The following is a 21,254-nucleotide window of genomic DNA, read 5'->3' as shown; positions in this document are numbered from 1 at the left end:
ACTCCCACAAGTTTTCCTATAAAGTGCCGCCTCACATATTGAGAAATTAACGTGTAGGTTCACAAACGCTCATCCTGGATTCACGGATGATTTAAAACTGACGACAAAGTCATATGATTGAAAACTTGTAATTGAACTGGCTGTGTTTGGTTCGCAGAATTTTGTTTTAAGTGGAAATAAAAAACAACTGGAATTGAATTCAAAGAACTCATTTAACAAAAATATGTTCGGTTGTTTGGTTGTTACTAGCCATTTGGCCCGACCTATGGCCGGACTTGCTACATAGATAGCTAAAGACTCAAAAACCTAAAATCCATTTGAATAAATATCCAATTAGCAGAATGAGCTTTGATGAATTTCTAACATGGCCATTACTGATATAACATGTCAAGTACAAATCAAATAATCTTTTATATATATAGTCAAATCACTTTTCTTAAAAAAAGATAATACCAATGTTGATCCCGTGATTGAGAGTGTTCGAAGCATACCACTTTTGAGAATTGGGAAAAGACGCTTCATATAATCAGCACAAAGAACAAGATAAGCAGCATTGTTAATAACACCACTAAGGAATTTTAATGTGAGCTGTGTCTCTCCGCTCCTCTGTGAGATTCAAGTCTGCGGCCAAGATAATCTCATTGACCCCCTCTTCCACCGCTCTGGTTCTGGTTGTGGCCGCCACCATCTCCAATGGAATCACCGCCTCTACCCCACATGCCATGGCAAACGGTGATTCATGAGTGGAGGTTCGCGGAGTGGTACGATATGCCCACAACACATGATTTAACTCGTCTGCCCACGCTCCCTTTTTATCCTCTAATTTCTTCTTCAGATTATCCATAATTGTCTTGTTGGAGGATTCTCCTGCCCATTCCCTTCTGGGTTATAAGGAGCCACGAATCCTTGTTTCACTTTGAATGCCTGGAGGAAATCTCGCACCTTCCCACCGGTAAACTGAGTGCCATTATCTGCAATTATGGTGTGAGGCAACCCGAACCGGCATATTATATTCTCCCACAAGAATTTCTTCACCTGTTCCTCCTTGATATGTTGGAGCGCCACACCTTCTATCCACTTGGTAAAATAATCTGTCGCTGCTAGCATATACCTTCGTTTACCGCTGGCCATCGGTAGCGGTCCTACAATATCCAGTGCCCACATCGTGAATGGCCAAGGATTACACACCTTATGCACGGACTTAGCTGGTGCATGTATCAGTGGCGCGAATCTTTAGCATTTCTCGCACCTCTTGGCATACTCGGTTGCTTCTCTCTTCATGTGTGGCCAGAAATACCCTTGGGACAACACCCAATGCGCAGTCGTTCTTCCAGCCAAATGGCTCCCACAGTCCCCCTCATGAGCCTCTCCCAATATCTCTTGCGCCTGCCGCGACCCTAGACATCTCAACAAAGGTCCACTAATGTTCCATCGGTACAGGTCTCCATCCATCAAAGTGTATATTTGAGATACTTGTTCCATTCTCCTTCTTTCTCATTTATCTTCGATCTCTATCCCCAACAAGAAATTCCTTATGGGCTCTATCCATCCCAGTTCTTCCTCCGCGGTCACCCATACCTCTGCAATTTCAGCGGTACTGGGCTTGTTCAACACCCTGACCTCAATGGATCTGCCCTCGGATCCGGAAAGTACTGCGGCTACATATGCCAATACATCAGCATGTCTATTTTCGCCGCGTCCTAAATGAGCGAATCGGATGTTGTCAAACTTACTCGCTTTCCTCTGTAATACCTCCAGATACTTCGCCATCCTGGGGCATCGGGCAACGAATTCTCTATTCATCTGACAAATCACCAAGTTGGAATCGAAATACACTGTCAGCTCTCTTACCCCAAGGTCCACGGCTAATTCTAGCCCAGCAATCACCGCTTCATATTCTGATTCATTGTTTGAAGCCGCGAAACCCAACTTCATCGACAATTCGAGGCAATTATTATATGGGGTAACTAATACCACTCCAATTCTGTTCCCAGTGTCAGTTGCGGACCCATCTGCGAAAACCCTCCATCCATTCCTCATGTCCCAAGGGTCTAACAAATCCCGGCTGACCTCGCCCTCCCGTTCCATAATCATTTCTTCCCCCCAAGTTGGGTTTTCGACAGGGAACTCTACCAAAATCTCTGCCATAGCTTGTGCTTTTTTCGTAGTTCGGATTTGATACTCAATGTCGTATGCACTTAACATCACGGCCCATTTCAGTATTCTCCCTAATTTGTCAGCCTTCAACGCTTGCTTGAGAGGCAAGTTGGTTACCACGACCACAGCGTGAGCCTCGAAGTAAGGCTTCAATTTCAATGCTGAAAACACCAAGGCCAACGCAAACTTCTCGATCTTGCTGTATTTGGTTTCTGCATCTAACATTGTTTTACTCTGGAAGTACACCAGCCTCTCTGCCTTGTCCACCACCCTTATCAACACCGAACTGATTGCGTATTCTGACACCCCTAAATATAAATACAACTTTTCCCCTTGCCCTGGTCGTGACAGGATCGGAGCCTTTCCTAAATACACCTTCAACTCTTGGAAAGCTAGTTCACATGCCTCGGTCCACTGAAAGTCGGCTATTTTCCTTAAGAGTAGATACAGAGGTCTACATTTGTCCGAAGACTTGGAAATGAACCGGTTGAGTGCCGCGATTCTTCCCGCTAACCTCTGAACCTCCTTCACATTTTGTGGTGACTGCATTTCCACCAACGCCCTGATCTGGTCCGGGTTAGCTTATATGCCGCGGTACGTGACGATATATCCCAAAAACTTTCCAGATGTCACCCCAAATGTGCACTTCTCAGGGTTCAATCTCAGCTTGTATTTGCGCAGTATCGCGAAAGTCTCCCTCAATCCCTCCAGATTCTCCTCTTCAGTCATGCTCTTCTTTACCATATCATCTATGTATATTTCCATACTCCTCCTGATTTTGCCTTTGAAAAGTTGCCCCTGCGTTCTTCAGTCCGAAAGGCATTCGGGTATAACAATACACCCCTCCCTCTACTATGAACGCGGTCTTCTCCTGGTCCGGTTCGTACATTACCACTTGATTATACCCCAAGGCGTCCATGAAGGAAAAAAACTTGAATTTTGTTGTTCGGTCCACCAGTTCATCTATCCGCGGCATTGGGTAACAATCCTTCGGGTACTGCTGGTTGACATCGGTGAAATCGACACACATCCTCACCTTCCCATTTTTCTTGGGTACTGCGACGATGTTTGAAAGCCATTTAGTAAACTGACATTCGCGTATTATTCCTACGGCCTTCAACTTTTGCACCTCCTCTCTTATCCCTTCTGCATACTGCGGTCTTACCCCTCTCATCTTCTGCCTAATGGGTTTGGCCCCTTCTCGCATATGCAACCTGTGACAGGCGAACTCTGGATCCAACCCAATCAAATCCTCAATCGACCATGCAAACACATCGTTGTTCTCTGTTAACAAAGCAACTAACTCTGCCTTCCAACCCTCCGGCAGCTCAGCCCCAACAGACACCAGCCTCTCTTCTTCCCCCTCACCCAGATTCACGATCTCAGTCTCATCCAGTGTCTTTCCCCCCACCGACCTGTCTTCCTCAGACGCCGCAGACTTTAATTGCTATGCCGTCGTCTTGCCTTCCCCATGCACTCCCTCCTCTGGTGCGCGGACCAATTCTCTAACCACCACCTGGTGAATGTTTTGAGCTACGACCTGGTCCCCTCTTATCTCATAGGTTCCCCCATTAGTCGGAAAGCGGATCACCTGATAGTATGTGGATGGAACTGCTTTCATTTCGTGGATCCACCTTCTTCCCAAGATCACATTGTACTGTGAGGCGGCGTCTACTATTATGAAACGAGTAAACACAGTCACTGGTCCCGCAGTTACGGGTAACAATAACTCCCCAATAGGTTCGGTCATGTTGCCATTGATCCCAAACAAATTAGTCCTCGGTGGCTTCATTTGCCTCTGTTCGATGCACATTTCCTCCATCGCGCCCCTAAACAACAAATCCACCGAACTCCCACAGTCTATCAAAGCCCTCTTCACCATATAATTACCCATTGCTACCGTAATCACCAATGCATCTTCGTGAGGCGCAGTTACTGCTTCCAAATCCTTCGGGGTGAACTCTATCCTTCCGTCTCCCATGACGGACCCTAATACTGGTCGCGGAACACACGTAACCTCGTTTATCTGCTGTAAGTTGACAGTTCTTTTTATTTTGTCCCAATGGGCATTCCTCCCCATTGTCTCCCCACTAAATATGACATTGATTGTACCTAAAATTCTGGCCACGGCTGGTGCCCTTTCCACTGGACGTATCTCCTTCATAAACTCCCTCAAAGACCCTTTCTCTATCATCCTCTCGATCAACCATCGCAACGTGAAACACTCATTGGTAGTATGATTTCTGATCTGGTGATAAGCACAGAATGGCTTATCTTCTAATTCCCTGGGTATGTTTCGCGGACCTTCGTAGTGTTGCATCTCTTTAATCAGTGGCAAGATTTCATCCAATGGTTTATTCAACGGTGTGGACTTGACGTCGCGATATGGTTTACGTTCGCGAACCTCCCTCCTAACTTGGTCTCTGCCTCTCTCTGATCTCCGTGACTCTTCCTTATAAGATCCTTCCTCTCTTGTCGCAGTCTTACCTTTGTCTTTCCGTCCCTCCTGTTCTACATTCTGTATCGACTTATCTATCTTTCTCGGCTCCTTAGCATTCCTCTGTAAAATATCCTCATAACGGATGTATTTCTCAACTTTCGGATACAACGCATGCAAAGTTGTGACTTCGATCTTGGATACAGATTCGTGGACTCTGGTTCCTTGCTTCAACCCATGTTGGAAAGCAATGACTGCGGTATGCTCGTCCAAACTTTCCACCCTCAAAGTCTCCTCCTTGAATCTACACAGGAATTCCCTGAGCGTCTCACTGGACTTCTATTTGACGTTAAACAGATATCCACTACCCTCCTCTTCTGGTGGATAAAATGGTCCACGAATGCCTGCTCCAACTCCTCTAACTTAGTTATACTCTGCGATGCCAACCGATAGTACCAGTCCGACGCTCCATCCTTTAGGCTGGCTGGAAACATCATGCATCGGAGTCCGTCATATTTGCTCTCTTGCCATAACGGCATCTGCTGCCTAAAATGGTGCAAGTGGTCCGCCGGATCGCCCTTCCCATCATACCTCTCGAATCTTGGTTGCGCGAACCTCTTGGGCACCTCGGCGTTCCAGACTGCATCGGCCAGCGGATTCTGATTGAGCCCAGCCACCACCTTCTTCACCACCCCTTGACTCTCCCTTTCTGCCACCCAATTCATTTCTCTGTCCTTTTCAATCATTGTTTGGACCATCTCTAGTGTAATGCCTTCCCCGGACGCCCTTAGCGGTGTGACGACTTCTTCATCATCGGGCCTTCCGCCCGGTATTCTCCGGCTCTCTTATCTCTTCCTCTCCCTGTGTGGATCCTCTTTCTTTTCTTAGATTGTAATTCTCATTCCTCAGTCTCCCTATCTCCTCCTGCAATAGCCTGGTTGCTTCCCCAGCCACCTCTTGCACTTCCTTTTCCACCTCTTCCATCTCTTCCATCTCCACGCTCATAGTCCCGTCCCCTACTCCTTCAGCCCTCACTTTTTTGGGTCTCCCTCTTGTTTTCTTCACCATTGTTGTCATCCTACTCTCTCTTCTTTGTCTATCACTTGATCGTAACACCTTCCTCGTTGCTTCCCCACAGACGGCGCCAAATGTATAATAAAAAATCCTCCCCTCTAATCTCTCACCTTTTTTCTTCCCTTTCTCTCTTTTTCTCGCTCCTTTATATATCCCATAACCGCTCTCCCTTCTCCAACCGCTCCATCTTCTCTAACTGCTCTCTATGATCTCTTTTCGTGTCCCACGTCTGCCACTTGCCCAACCGTCTCTCTGGATATCGTGCTCTGGTTACTATGCTCCTGCTACTTCTTTCCTTACTCATCATCCCTTAAGGTCCTGATGCTTCCCCGAATTGTATGCCTTTCAGTGTTCCGCGGTACTTATCTACTCCGTGGACTGGATCCGGTGCTCCCACTCTTTCTTTCATTATGCTGCCCTAGCCATAACGCCTGTCGTCTCGGTAGTCATGAATTAGGCCGATACAATAACCGTGGTATCAATTAATTCCTCCACTGGGGAAACCGTAACTGACCTCTATAGCAAGGCAAGTAGACCAAGAACAAATATTAATATATACTTTGCAATGGTTTCGAGTAATTTGGGTTTCCTTTTGGGGGGGTTTTTTTTTTGGGATAAAGTGTCAGAGTTTGATTTGATATAAAATAATAATTTCTAATTGGAGTTCTTATATATATAGAGATAGAAATTAATATTTGAGAGGACACGTGTTTGAGATGTCGTTTTTATTAGTACTAGAATGGTGTACGTGCTATGCACGTTTTTTTTTTCCTCTCTTCATCCAACCATATCTTTCTCTCTTTTATGCCTAACAACTGTTCTCTCTCTCTTTTAAATAGGATAAATTAGGTAAATATCAAAAAATAGATGGGCAAATAACAAATGACCAAGTAACCAAGAGATACATTAAAAAAATAATAAAATACTATTGCCCCACTGTAGATAAGAGGCGTAATCTTTAAAGTATTTTAGATTAGTATTCCACGGTGAAAACCAAAACCAAAAATGATAATACACAATTCCACATCTGTACTTAATTATCCACACAAGCTTATGTTAGGTGTTTCTAGAATGAATCTTCACATTATGAAAAGTTGAAAACTAGAAGCTACGGTGCCGAAAGTGTAAAAAATATATTTGTTGCCCATATGTGAATCCAGGCTCATAAATATAGGCTTATAAAAATTATTACAAATTTGTCATTGACCTAAAAATTGTAATTTGTGTTGGGCACCCCCCAGACTAAATAAAGTTAACTTGTTGCCAACCTTTTGTAGCATTTCTCTTCTCTTAATAAAAACTTGTTTGGAGAATTGGTTTATTTCTCATGTTATCTCCCTATTTTTGGTATACTTGGGTGAAATCAATAAGAATTTGAGGCCTTTCAAATTTTAAGTAAACGTCGCGTGAAATACAATTGGTTCAAATGAATTTGATTGAGTTGTGCGCAATGTACATTATTGGCATGTTCCGCTGGTTCATCATTTGAAAGCAATATCACTTTCCATTACACCTGAACTTTACGTTTCGAAGGAGTTGTGAAGCAAGTTCATTTGAAAATGACTATGAGCTGTTATTAACTTCGTGTGCGATCTTGAACAATTACATGACTGCCTATCAAGAGCAGTTCTCAATGCACCCAAAAACCTAAGCTGGGGGGGGGTGGGGGGTGAACCAAACTTCTCTATGTTTCTCACCCACACTGGAAAAAGACATAAGCATTTAATAAGTCATTTCCATGAGACTGCACCGTATCTGGTGATGATCCTTGCCCTAGTAGTGCCTAGCCATTCTTGCTGTCATCACGACTCGTCAATGACACCACCAAAGGCTACAGAATGCGATTAGTATCTGTCGACTTTCCTAGTTGGAGTTTTGATCTTTGGATACTCTAACTGAAGCCAAAAGAAATGTATATCTTGTAAAGAGAGGTATCAACTTAATTTTTCTCGAGCTATTGGCTGTTATTATGTTACTGACTGTTGCATCAGGTTTCCTCTTACCAACTTAAACTCCAATTTGCATCTTGTCAAAGTTGTTCTTCCCTCCAAGTCGCAAAGGGATAAGCCACACTACCTCAGATAAAAACCATACTGATTGCATCTATGGAGGAAACTATCCCACGAGGATCCAAAACAACCATCAATGGCTAGCCTACAAAGTTCCAAACCTGCTTAACGTACTTCACCACCACCGAACTAACTAACCATGGGTGGCGTGTATTGAATAACACGGTAAAGTGTTTGATAATAAATTAAAAACTTCTACTTCAGTGTTGCTCAACGTATTAGAAGATGAAATCGGGAGTAGTATGGGAGTACAGTAGTATAAAGCGAGCGGCATAACCAAGTCGTTTGGGAGTAGTATATAAAGCGACATCACCAAGTCCTTTGGAAGTACGGTAGTATAAAGCGAGCGGCATCACCAAGTCGTCTAGGAGTAGTATAAAGCGACATCACGAATTCGTTCAAATACTTATGGAAATTTGGCCTTGGGGTGGCACTGACGGGTCATCTGGAAATGCAGAATACGACTGAGTCGCTCAAAATAATGGAATGCTGCCTCGTACAGTCGTTTGTGATTTGAAGAATTGATCTAGCTGGGCGGTTTGGGCTAAGTAATAGTTTACGCACCAACAACACTTACACCAATAATCAGTACTCTTGATTGGTTTCAATTCTTCCATGGAGATAACACGTACTTAGAAGCTAAAACTAGTTCTTAGATACACTAAATTGTAGTATCAATCATTTTTCGAGAGGGAGAACACAAGACAGTAGCGGGAGGCAATCCAAATGTCAACAGAGATCTAGAGGGCGAAGAAATTCACACAATTTGGTTGGGATGAAGGCTGGTTGTAACGGAGATGAAGGTTGGGATGAAGGCTGGTTGTAACAGAGACGAAGGCTGGGATGAAGACTGGTTACGAATGAAGTTGTAACTGGTTATTTTAAGATTTTTTTGTTTGGGCTTTGGTGATGGGGTCTGCCCAACACTCTAGGTTGCACCCAACATAATTACATACCCCAAATTGGGTCAGGGTCTGCCCAACACAAAATGGGGTCAGTCAGTAATAGGACTCATATAAAAAGGGTCCTGAATTGTGCACCCCCCCAAAAAAAAAAAAAAAAAAAATATATATATATATATATATATATATATATATATATATATATATAATTACAAGTTTGCCATCAAAGCCTAAGCCCAACAACCAATCCAACCGGTCTCGCCATGTTGTTTTTTAGTGTACTCTCAAACAATCTCGCCATGTAGTTTGAATGTACACTCAAACGACCTCACCATATAATTTGAGTGTACACACAAGCGGTCTGCGCGTGTCGTTTGAGACAAAACTCTCGGGTTTTTAGCTAGACGATATGGCGGGGTCGTTTGGGCAGTCTCCAGGACAACATGGTGGGATCGTTTGGGGACTCGATCTCTTGGGCGACATGGCTAGGTCGTTTGGACTTAAAAATTTCGGTTTGTTTGTCATGATGTTCATTTTAAAAATCAACTTCCACTTAATCAACCCAAACTCGGAAACGATTTCATCAAACTTGGGCAAACTTGAACTCAAGTTTAATCAACTCAATCTTCCACCCAAATTCCAAAAAAAATCAAGTTTAATCAACCTAATCTTCCACCCCAATCAAGTTTAATCAACCTAATCTTCCACCCAATCAAATTTAATCAACCTAATCAAGTTTAATAAACCCAACCAAGTTTGAGTATATATTCAAACGGGACACGACTCGAATTGGGTGAAGTCGCCAATTTCAATTCTCATTGTTGATTCACAACTCAACACTCGAAGTTTTTTTCTTTTTTGGGTTTAGTCTCGCGAGAGAGATGATACCGGCTAAAAAGGTTTTGAAAAAAATGGTAGCCGATACGTTGAGGTGGGGGGGGGGGGAGTGTATTGGGCTATTGTTGTTGGACTTAGTTGTCGGACTTTGGGCCGGATGCTGCCCAATGCAATTTGATGAGTGCCCAATTAAATCACCTATATAAACACTAAAAACAATGAAACAAACAAAAGTGAACCGGCAAAAACCGGTAAACAGTCACCGACTATAAATACAAAGACCAAGATAGAAAAGCAACCCTCTCAAATTTTCTCTCTCCTCAAAACCCTAAAAAAAACAAGACCCATCCTCCTTTCTTTCATAACAATTTCCTCTTCCTATAAAACACATCTCTTTTCAAAAAAAAATCACCCTATTTAAACCCCACCCAACGTTCACTTTCACTTCAATTCACTATAAAAACACTACAATATGAACTCACAACGTTCAATTCATTGACCAAATTATTAAAAATCGAATCTTTTTAGCTAATAGTTAACTTTAGGTGATTGGGGCTGTTTAAAAAAAAGGGTAAATAGTAAATAGAGATGGCTGATCCAGTAGTAGTAGTAGTAGGGGAAGGGAGTCAGCCTGTTGATCTTTCAAAACATCCTTCTGGGATTGTTCCTACATTACAGTGAGTGTTTGTTTTATTAATAAAGGCATTGATCAGTTTATGATTACATTTTTTTGCTTCTCAATGAGATTGTAAGAAGAATAGAGCCAGTTCTTAGTGTGATGTATATAGTTTGTCTAACTTATATTTACTGAGGCCAGTTTGGTAAAATATGGCTAGGCATAAGTCTCAACCAATTCGAATCGATGCAATCACAATTATATTGTGAATGGTAAATGCATTGATTTCTTCAGGAATTAGAGCTTTAAAGTTTAAAGAAATAGGTGGGAGCTTAGTTGGAGGCCCTTTTTTGTGCATAGCAAATCTCAAGGGGCTTAAGGTGTATGGGTCAGATATGTGGGGTGCCTCAGATTGAACATATCTAGAGGTTCTATGAGAATATTAATAACATAAATTCATAATATGTTTTCCATCCACACTAGGATGGATTTGTACTTTTGCAAGACATAATATGAAAGAAGAGAAGTAAATGAATGTTTTAAAGAAGTTTCATTTCCAAGTTGTTTACATGATAATAGGACAATAGTATTTTATTTTAATTTTCAGGTGGAATGCTTCTTTTGTTCTTCCCCTATTATTTTTCTTTTTTATCTTCATTATATCATGTTATATGTTTCGAGAGGTCATGAAACTTACATATCGAAGTTGTTATTATGATATATGTATGTAGTTTTATTATGAGCAAAACATGTATTTTGTTTTTAACCTATTACTCTTCCTGTATATGTTCGCTTTATTGTGCTGGACCTTTATAAAAACTGGTGTGTGTGTGTGTGTGTGTGTCAAAGATTTATGTCAAGTCAAAGGAAAAAATACAAGTTTAGTTGAGATATCCACTGCACAGAGCAAAACATCAATTGCCACATAGTAAAAGGGGACCCAAGAATAATTGTCCAAAAGGAATGCTGTCCGTGTTTTGCCACTGTCTAGATCAACTCAAAATGATTATTAGCTCTAGATATATTACCTTCTTTTTTGGGATCAGTCTAGAGATATTACTTGGAAGTGTTCATGCTTGGGTTGTAAATATAGTCGCCCATAGTTGGTTGTACCCCCAGGTCTCTAGTGTCCATGTAATTTAAAGAATAGTGAAAGTCATTATAAATAAAAATAAAATAAAACACATGCTATTCAAAATAAGGTTTGTGATGATTTATGTTGTGTGCTTGGATATGCAGGAACATTGTGTCAACAGTTAATTTGGATTGCAAATTGGATCTTAAGCAAATTGCTCTTCAAGCTCGTAATGCAGAGTATAATCCTAAGGTACCAGTCATGGTGCACATAAATGTCATTTTCACTAAGGCAGCATAATAGAAGTGCGATATTGTTATGGAGTGATTAATTAATTAGAAGTCTGGGCTCTGTTGTTGCTTTGAGCAAGTCAGGTTACTAAAAGTACTTAGGAATCATGCGTTTTTGTTTTCATGTTTTTAGAAGTGCTATAGGTATGCATTTATCAATATTCAGCTTAGTAAGAGTGCAAGACCTAGCTCGATTTTGACTTAGTCTTTTGTAAAAATGTTGGAAGATAAATTGCCTCTGTTTTTTTTGTAGATTATGACAGCCAGTTGGATAATTAGGTCTAGATTTTGTCCTTTGTTGCAAGCTCTAAAGTTTTCTGATTGGAACTCGCGATGACTCGGTTTAACCAACTTTTTATTACAGCGTTTTGCTGCCGTGATTATGAGGATAAGAGAACCGAAGACAACGGCACTGATATTTGCTTCTGGGAAAATGGTTGGGTTTTCCTGTCAGTAGGATATTCACTTTGTTTTTGTTACGTATATCATATTTACTAAATTTACCTCAACTTTAGATTAATTTTATTTTGAAATATTACTGAATTTGAACTACCATACTTTGGTGGTGACAATCAAACCTATATGGGATGTACCAAATGAAACACCAATGTTTGGTGTAATGTGACGTTTGATTAAGTTTGTAACTCACCCGTTTATCTGATGTTGGGCTTTTGTATCGTTGTTTTGTTGTCTTGTCTCAATTTATCGGTGTGTGTTAGTATTAAAGATTGTTTTATCAAAATTCTCTAAGTAGAGAAGAAGGCTGAGACTGGTTATCCTACAGGAGCACAGCAAAGATTTTGTCGGAAATGAAGATTATCTATCCAAATATTGCCTGGTCAAAGGATGAAACATGTTGTATAATGGAGAGAATAGGAACTTCTAATAGGTATATTGGTAATATATGTTTTTGTGGGTTTTGTTACTTCTTAGTCAAACTGTGTCAAGGCTTAGTTAGCAATTGTTAGCATTGCAACTAGCGTTAGCAATGGTTTAAAGTAAGTCTAATTTTATCTTGCTAATTACTTGAATAAACCACAAAAGCGATGTACTATTTGCAAGAAGGAATTTTATCTAGCATTCTTCGTGCGTGCTTGGAGATGAATAGATATCCTACCAGGGTAGATATCTAGTTCAGTTTGTTGAGGGTCCTCTTGCTAGTTTCCCAGGCCATTATATCATGGGTTTACACCTCAGGTTTAGAGGCGTTAATTGAGAATTTAGAATATGGTGTTTTCCAGATAACTAACTTGTGTGAACCTTTACAGGTCTGCACTGGTGCCAAGAGTGAACAACAATCGAAGCTGGCCGCTAGAAAGGTACAATGGCTGTTGAAACAGTTCATCTCTTTGACTGACGACTTTAGATTTAAGACATTAAGTAGTGTTCATATTAACTGCTACACATTCCCTCTGGGGATGGAATATTTGTTTGGAAATGATAGTGCTCAATTAATGAAAATCTACTTTAATATCATTTTCAAATGAAAGAAATTAGGAGGACTTTCTATTTCTTCATATATGTATCATCAAAAGGATATTTGTACAGGCCTAGAGTCTGAACTCTGAAGACTTTCTTAATTTGCATTAAGCTGTTCTTTCCAAAAAAGAAAGACAAAAGAAAGAAGCACACACACACATACAAACACATTAAGTTGTTTTTCAATCTAACATGATATCTTTGATGTCCAGTATGCTCGAATCATTCAGAAGCTTGGATTTCCAGCAAAGTTTAAGGTATTGATCTGGTATTGTATTCCTTATATCTTAGACCTCTATCTCACACATGCTAGTGTTAGATATTTGTTTCACTTGAATTTGTTTTCTTTGTTATGTTGTGCTAACTGGATACCCCCTAATTTTTAGGATTTCAAGATCCAGAACATTGTTGGCTCCTGTGATGTGAAATTTCCCATTAGACTCGAAGGCCTTGCATACTCTCACGGTGCCTTTTCTAGTGTAAGTGATCATTTAGAACTCGGGGCTCAAATGTCTGAAACAGGAAAATAGTAAAACAAAACGAAAATTCCTATTAGGCTTGAAGGTCCTGCATATTTTTATGGTGAATTCTCTAGTGTAAGTGAACTTTGAGCTTGAATATGCGCCAGTAAATAACTAATCTATTGCTTGAGCTCAATTTATTATACTCGAAGGTCCTGCATATTTTTATGGTGCCTTCTATAGTGTAAGTGATCATTGGTAACTTTTGAGCTTGAATATGCCAGGAAATAAAGAAGTAAATAATCTAATTCTTGAGCTCAATTTAAGTAGAGAAGTATTAGGAGTCGTCATCTCTCATTAACAGAGACTGCCTTCCATGATATTGCATTTGAATTAGTTGTTGAGAACTGTTGGAATTACAATCTAGGTCAGATGATGTCTATAATCTATATTATAAACATGTTTAACTGATGCAAAAGCTAAGGCTTTCTAGATTGGATTGTGGAAAGTTCGGGTTTTGCATCAATGCATTTTTCTTGGCTTTCTTATTGTGGATCCCAATCCCTGTAAAGGAATAATTATCTTAGATTGATGAGAGTGTCAGTGTGCTGGCTACTTGTCTGTTTAATGGTATGTTTGTTTTTTGTTTTTTAGTATATATGTACTAGTAGACCTGCACGTGTATTACACGTTTCCGAAATTTGGGAAAACAAAATTGCATCACACGGTGAACTAAGTGGTTTTTTATTGTTTTGGAGTTTTTGACCAAAAGAAACGTGGCAAAAGATATAGTGAACTTGTATAGTTCAATTCCTTAAACATGGCCATATACTCACATGTGGAGGGTAAAAGGTGATAGAATTGAAAAGTTCACTATATCTTTTGCCACGTTTTGAAGACACGTGAGGTTGGTAGAAATGTTAGATTAGACTTTCTTCTATGACATCCAAAGGCTGAGATTTAAATTAGCAGACTTTTTACCAGACTCACCAGCACTGTTAACATCCATATGCGTTCTTATAAGAAATAAGATATCTTTTCCAATCAGGCAATCACAGCATCTAGGTGTGATGACTTCTATAAATCCGTATTATAACTTATAGTTTATGCAATAGCTAAGACTTTCTTGAGTGGAGTGGAGAAATTGGTTTTTGTTTCATGCATTTCTTTTGGAATTTCCAAGTTGGCTTTCTTATTATGAAAGAAGTTGTGCCGTCTTGGTACAGTATGAACCAGAACTATTCCCAGGCTTGATCTATCGGATGAAACAACCGAAAATTGTGCTGCTCATCTTTGTGTCAGGAAAGATTGTTCTCACGGGGGCAAAGGTAATAGTGTTGCTTTTCTGATGTGGTTGTAAAAATCTTCACAATTTTTTTTCCATGTGCGGTAATTTATTTGTTTATTTTACTTTTTAGGTGAGGGATGAGACGTATGCTGCTTTTGAGAACATATATCCAGTCCTTTCAGAGTTCAGGAAAACACAGCAATGGTGAGTGGTCACTCTCAGAATCTAATTTTGCATTATAAAGAGGGGGTTGAGCATAATAGTTTGAGGGATCTCTTCTTTCACGAGTTTCACATCTACATGTCAACTCGAGATAGTGATAGACGCTTTTGGCACGGGGGATTAAGTATTTGTTCTTAGTAGACCATCGATTGGGGCAAAATTTAATGTTACTTTTTGGGAGAGAAATTAGAATCGAAGTTCAAAAAGTGCATATGATCAGAAATATTCATTCAATTGGTTTGGTTTTAGAAACACTGATTTAAGACTTTTCACGGGAAAAAGGGAAAACATTGAAAATTGTACCAAGTTTAATATAATTGGCAATTTTAATTTGTGTTGAACCAGAGTTGAATTTGAAATGGTATATTCAATGGAGTTCTAATTTCTTGTTCTGGTTGTTTGCAGATATCTATTTGACATAGCAGATTGCTTTCTGTTGATGCTTAATGCTCTGTTTGGTTCGATGTATTTACATGTAATTGCACCTATTTCCATGTAACCACCCACAAAACAGTGTTTGGTAGCAAAATGCAAATAGGCGGTTGATGCAACAAGTTGCAATTATATGCACTATACAAGTAGTTTCCATGACATCCACTTGCAGCCAAAAAAGTTGTGTAAATAGATGCAAACACAAGAGAGGTGGTTTATCTTATATAAGATGTGAAAAAAAGTAGTGGGATAATGTAACCAACTTTATAAGATGTGAAAAAAAATAGTGGGATAATGTAACCAACTTTACATCCTTTTGTCTTGGATTTACCAAGCACAAGTAAGTTGGATGCAATGCAATCAGATGCAATGCAATTTGCAACTATTTGTCATTTGCAACTCGGTGCACCGAACCAAACAGAGCATTAAGGCTCAGTGATGTGTCACCATTGTCACCAAGTACGGTACGGGTTTAAAACGGTGTACTTGAAAAAAACTTAGTTCGTGTTTTAAACGGAACGCGTCTAAAAAAAAAGCGGAAAAAAAAAAGCATAAAAACGGGCGTGGGGCATAAAAAAGCGGGTTTAAAATAATAGATAATATCGTGAAAAAAAAACGGTAAAACCGGTGATAAATAATATAATAGATAAAGAGTTTGATTTTCTATAAAAGTGGGAAAAAAAAACAGACACATAAAATAAAAATAATAATAATACAAATGAAAGAAAATTCAAATACATGAAAATATCAAATTATCATTACTCATCCAAATACTATAAGTTTTAGATTCAGTGCCAAAACACTACTCAAAATAAGATACTACTAATTACCAACCATAATGGCATAATTAAGTACTACAAATAAGTTAATAACTTTAAATTTTTCAATTAATTATTAATAGTCCAAAGCAAAATAGAACGGTCTCAATAAATCAATCTAACGCCCACTCTTCAAAAAGGTAAACTCCAAAACCCTTTTCTTTTCTAGCATTTAAAAAAAAAAAAAAAAAAAAAAAAAAAAGTTTTAAACGAGAGATTTTCAAAATCTCGGGTTTTAAACGTTTTTTAAGTTTAAAACGGGTTTAAAACGTTTAAAACGCGTTTTTTTGAAAAATCCGGGTTTTAAACTGGAACCAGACGCCTTGGCAATATCTCGGGTTTTAAACGCGTTTTTTTCAAAAAAACGCCGTATTTGGTGACAATGTGTGTCACTGACTGTAAATAGGTTGAATCACTGTAAATAGGTTGAATCAGAGTGTCTTGAAATTATCATATTGCATCTGTGGAAGAGAAAGAATGTGTATTTGATGGGCTATCAGTGCTTGGGTATTAGTTGATGGGCTTCAGTTGGTTAGATCTCAGTTTGTTCAGTTTAGGTAGGTGATGGGGAACGATAAATGGAATTTTGTTCTTCAATGTAAACACTTTTTATTATGATTTTTTTCATCAAGGTATTAGATTTTAGTGTAATTTATGAATGTGACGCAATACAGAATAATATAGCTGCTGAAAGGAGAGGAATCAGTTTTGGCTGCACATCAATGCAAAAATTGTCTCCGCTGCAGTCTATTTACATTTACATTTCTTATCGTGTCCCTTCTCAAACCAACACTCCTCTTATTTCAAAACAACTCTAGATTTTTTGTTTTGTTTTTTTATTTTCGGAATAGTCCTTTTCAGTTTTCACATCATTATTGGTTTCACGTATTAGTATGGTTAATTTAACTTTTGCCAATATAAAATAGTGAACTGATTTGGTTTCACGTGTGTTGTATTAGTATGGTTAGTTTAACTTTTGATTTCACGAACTATATTTTGCCAATATAGAATAGTGAACTGATTTGAATGATTGGCAGATAGGGTAGCGCATCGTATTCACGATTCACCATCTTTTTTGTGTTGTAGTGCAAGTTTGCTTTTTATATATCTTCACATATACTTGTTTGAAGCACAAGTATGCATTTAAACATACCTTAACGCATAACAATTCAACAAATTGTTAACTTCTTATAATACTACAAGTCTATATAACCTTACTATTATGTAGATAAAACTATAAAAGATTAACATTGAAAGTAAAAATTACCTTGTTTTGTTTTGTTATATATTTGTTTTTTGTTTTTTTTAAGTGGAAATTTTATTGATAATGATAACGAGTTTTACAAATAATTATGACAAGCGTTATGTCTATATATATCTACATAATCTAGTCCACAAGTCTACAACAATTCAACAAATTGTTAACTTCATATAATACTATAAGTCTATATAACCGTACTATCACGTAGAGAAAACTATAAAAGATTAACATTGAAAGTAAAAAATTGCCTTATTTTGTTTTGTTATATATTTGTTTTTTGTTTTTTTTAAGTGAAAATTTTATTGATAATAATAACGAGTTTTACAAATAATTATAACAAACGTTATATCTATATATATATATCTATAAAATCTAGTCCATAAGTCTACAATAATTCAACAAATTGTTAACTTCCTATAATATTATAAGTCTATATAACCCTACTATCATATGGAGAAAACTATAAAAGATTAACATTGAAAGTAAAATTTTTTATTATTTTGTTTTGTTTTGTTTTTTGTTTTTTGTTTTTTTTAAGTGGAAATTTTATTAATAATGATAACGAGTATATAACAAACTCGTAAGCTCTCCCTCATTTCTTTCACTCTCAATTCTTAAACAAGCTCCATAACTCAACCCAAAAAAAAAAAAAAAAAAAAAAAATAAAAAAAAAAACAAAAAACAAATTCATAAAGGACTTGCGACGCAGTTTGTTGCACGTTTGTCCTAATTATTTGTAAAACTCGTTATCATTATCAATAAAATTTCCACTTAAAAAAAACAAAAAACAAAATAAAACAAGAATTTTTTTACTTTCATTGTTAATCTTTTATAGTTTTCTCCATGTGATAGTAGAGTTATATAGACTTCTAGTATTATAGGAAGTTAACAATTTGTTGAATTGTTGTAGACTTGTGGACTAGATTTTGTAGATATATATAGATATAATGCTTGTCATAATTATTTGTAAAACTCATTATTATTATCAATAAAATTTCCACTTTAAAAAAACAAAAAACAAATATATAACAAAATAAAACAAGATAATTTTTTACTTCAATGTTAATCTTTTATAGTTTTCTCTACATTGAAGCATATAAACTGTCGAGTTTAACACTGTCGAGTCTTGAAGCATATAAACTCGTTTATTTAGAAATTGCTTTTCAGTTACAAGTTCGATTTTCCTTTCCTGGACAGAGACGTTGTGACTGTGGATGATAATCGTGTTGGTACGCTGTATCAGCACATCTTTCCACCAAAATTAGCCCCATGGCTTTCTTTCGTTAGGTTAACTTGGAAGATTTATTCCTATTTACTTCATGCTTTTTTGTTTTTTTATTTATTCGTGAAGTTGTTTTGTTATACTTTCTTTCGTGGGTTAACATGGTTTTGTTTATGTTTCCAGTTTTCTACTTTTCCTCTTAATGAAGTTCAGAGTAAGTGGGTGGTTGGTATTTTGTCAGGAAGGATTTCACTTCCCACACAAGATGAAATAATAAAAGATGTGGAAGCAATTTATTTAAAATTTGAAGCTAACGGAATTCCCAAAAGATACACTCATAACATATGGGATTATCAAGTAATTGGGTTTGCCGAGGAGTATTTATGTGCACGAGCTATAATGACAAGACAATTAATTCTTACTTAACATTAATTAAGCCTTTATCCATTTATGGTGGTAATTTGGAAATATTTGGAGATCTTGAAATGAGAACATAGCCTAATATTGTATTTCTAAAATTGAGGAAATCAATAGTTGTCTTACATTCTTTGGACTAAATGATAAAATCCCTGCATTACAATGTCAGAAAATGGGGATATTATGTTAGTCACAGATATTATCATTTGTTTCAGTTAAATTACTATGATTGGCTGGCTGCTCAGTGTGGAATTCCACAGATTGAGGAATGGAGAACCCAGATGTATGCAGAAAATGGGATGAATAGGAATGTTAGACCAGAAACTTATCGTGATGAGTGGGAAGATTAAAACTTGATTTTACAAGCACATGACGATTTCCTGCAGCCGTTGAATAAAGGTAATAAAATAAAGATTTTTTCTCCACTCTAACATTCAAAAATTTAACATTCAAAAGTTTCCGTTGTTATCTTTAACATTCAAAAATTTATCATTCAAAAATTTAACATTATGAAAAGTTTCCGTTGTTATCTTTAACGTTCAAAAATTTAGGAATGTGACGCAATACAAAATACTATAGCTGCTGAAAGGAGAGGAATCAGTTTTGGCTACACATGAATGCAAAAATTGTCTCCGCTGCAGTCTATTTACATTGTCTCAGGCGTATTATGCTTTCAGAATTTATAGACCTCTGTTTGATGAGAATACTAATTATGTTTTCTTAAATAGATAAAAGTCTATGTTCCTTGCTGATTGTACTTGAACTTAATGCTGAATAAGGAATCAAGTGAGTTCAAATAAAGTGGCAGTTACTTATATTCTAAGGCATGCTATGAGCTTATGATTTTGTGATGTGTCAGAGGCAACCATTACTGGGGTGGGTAGGGGACTAGTGGGTTAGCACTCGTTTGATAAGTGGGCAGGCATACTTTTGGAGCAGGCCGTTGCTCCTTTTACATGCACTGCCTATTCCCCAAGTGATTCCTATGTGTGAAAGTTCAAAACTGGTCTCTCACTTGGGTGGGGAGGAGACTGAGGTTGAAAATAGTGGAAACGTCGTACTAATGCCTCTTGGGATTGTCCACACTCCACACCAGGATTTAAATTTAAAATGGTTGCAGTGTTGCACCATTCCTTCAAAGCTTCTACGCGAATAGATTGAGTTGTTGAACCATGCTCAACGTGGACCTGTTTTTATCATCTCAATGCACTCGATACCTTTGCCTTATTGGATATATGCAAACACAGTAGTGAAGTCAAGGTGCGTGGTAATGACTAATGCTTCGTCCTATTCATTTCATCATGGACTGATATTCCGTTGTACCATTAGTCTTAGTTCTTTAACGCAATCTTGATATCTTAACATGTAGATATGAAAGAGTGGTGATATTATCATTATGGAGTGCACCAAGATCCTCTTGTTGCACATTTCCATCTTTTTATGGATCCTTAGAACAGATTGAATTGCCAGATTCATAACATTTGATTTTATATCAACATTGGTTTCTTATCTGTGTCTTGTATCAGAGTGACGAAAACAACATATATTGCATTTGTATTACTAGAGGCGTTGCCCTTCAGAATTCAGCCATCATTTCTTCTTCGTATGAAAGATTTGCTTGGAAGAGATCCAACAGAACGCATGTAGCGACACAGTTTATGATGGCCGCGTGTCTGGCGGATGAGGGAGCCGGGAAGAGGACAGGGTGTGGGATGACGGGCAGGCTACCTGAGGCAGTGGGCAGAGAAGCCAAGTATGGAGGCCGAGTACCGAGGACAGATAGGGGAGAACCGCGGCGCGAAAGGCTAGCTGACATGGAATAGAACCATCTGGGCACGTGCCTAGCAGGGGAAGGGTGAAACCCTAACGTTGCACGAGAACTCGACACTTGGCAGTCCAGAGGCCGTAAGATGAGGGGACAGCTGGAGGGCCCAAGAAGGAGGAGGGTCATTATAAATAGAATAGGAGAGGAGGAGAAGAGTTAGGTCACAACATTTGGCGCCGTCTGTGGGGAGAGAAAAGAAAGAGAGAGTAAAGAAAAATAGTGAAATGGCAACAAAAAGAAGAGTGGGGCGACCAAAGAAGACGACAGTCACCGAGAGGGACGTGGAGTCAACAAGAAGCGAAGGGAGGGGGCGGGACGAGGGGAAGAGACAATAATGTCCGGAGGCGAGGAGACAAGGTTGTTGCATGAGGA

General features: G+C 38.4%; 2 protein-coding genes and 1 pseudogene across 3 annotated transcripts; 2 read left to right on the top strand and 1 right to left on the bottom strand.

Annotated features, from left to right (window-relative positions):
• Nucleotides 1–1,494: 1,494 nt before the first annotated feature.
• LOC147496031 (uncharacterized) lies at nucleotides 1,495–2,706 on the bottom strand. Its single transcript, XM_086568508.1, has one exon. It carries the CDS (start codon nucleotides 2,704–2,706, stop codon nucleotides 1,495–1,497), a length of 1,212 nt encoding a protein of 403 aa, XP_086424634.1.
• Nucleotides 2,707–9,748: 7,042 nt separating this feature from the next.
• On the top strand, nucleotides 9,749–15,498 carry LOC147496030 (TATA-box-binding protein 2-like). Of its 2 annotated transcripts, XM_086564820.1 has the most exons (9): nucleotides 9,749–10,153; nucleotides 11,332–11,419; nucleotides 11,822–11,893; nucleotides 12,726–12,776; nucleotides 13,149–13,193; nucleotides 13,323–13,415; nucleotides 14,624–14,725; nucleotides 14,816–14,889; nucleotides 15,313–15,498. In XM_086564820.1, coding segments are annotated over exons 1-9 (615 nt in total). In that variant the 5' UTR covers nucleotides 9,749–10,064; the 3' UTR covers nucleotides 15,314–15,498. The 2 variants fall into 2 exon arrangements, with proteins under 2 accessions (XP_086420946.1, XP_086420945.1); XM_086564819.1 differs by lacking the exon at nucleotides 15,313–15,498 and having other exon boundaries at nucleotides 9,777–10,153; nucleotides 14,816–14,893.
• Nucleotides 15,499–16,735: 1,237 nt separating this feature from the next.
• Nucleotides 16,736–20,880, top strand: LOC147496029 (flavin-containing monooxygenase FMO GS-OX-like 3; annotated as a pseudogene).
• The last annotated feature ends 374 nt before the right edge of the window (nucleotides 20,881–21,254 follow it).

The sequence above is a fragment of the Coptis chinensis genome, chromosome 6 (assembly GCF_015680905.1).
Source record: "Coptis chinensis isolate HL-2020 chromosome 6, ASM1568090v1, whole genome shotgun sequence".
Classification (NCBI taxonomy): Eukaryota; Viridiplantae; Streptophyta; class Magnoliopsida; order Ranunculales; family Ranunculaceae; genus Coptis; species Coptis chinensis.
Note: the sequence above shows the minus strand (reverse complement) of the source record. Positions and strands in the feature narration are given on the sequence as shown.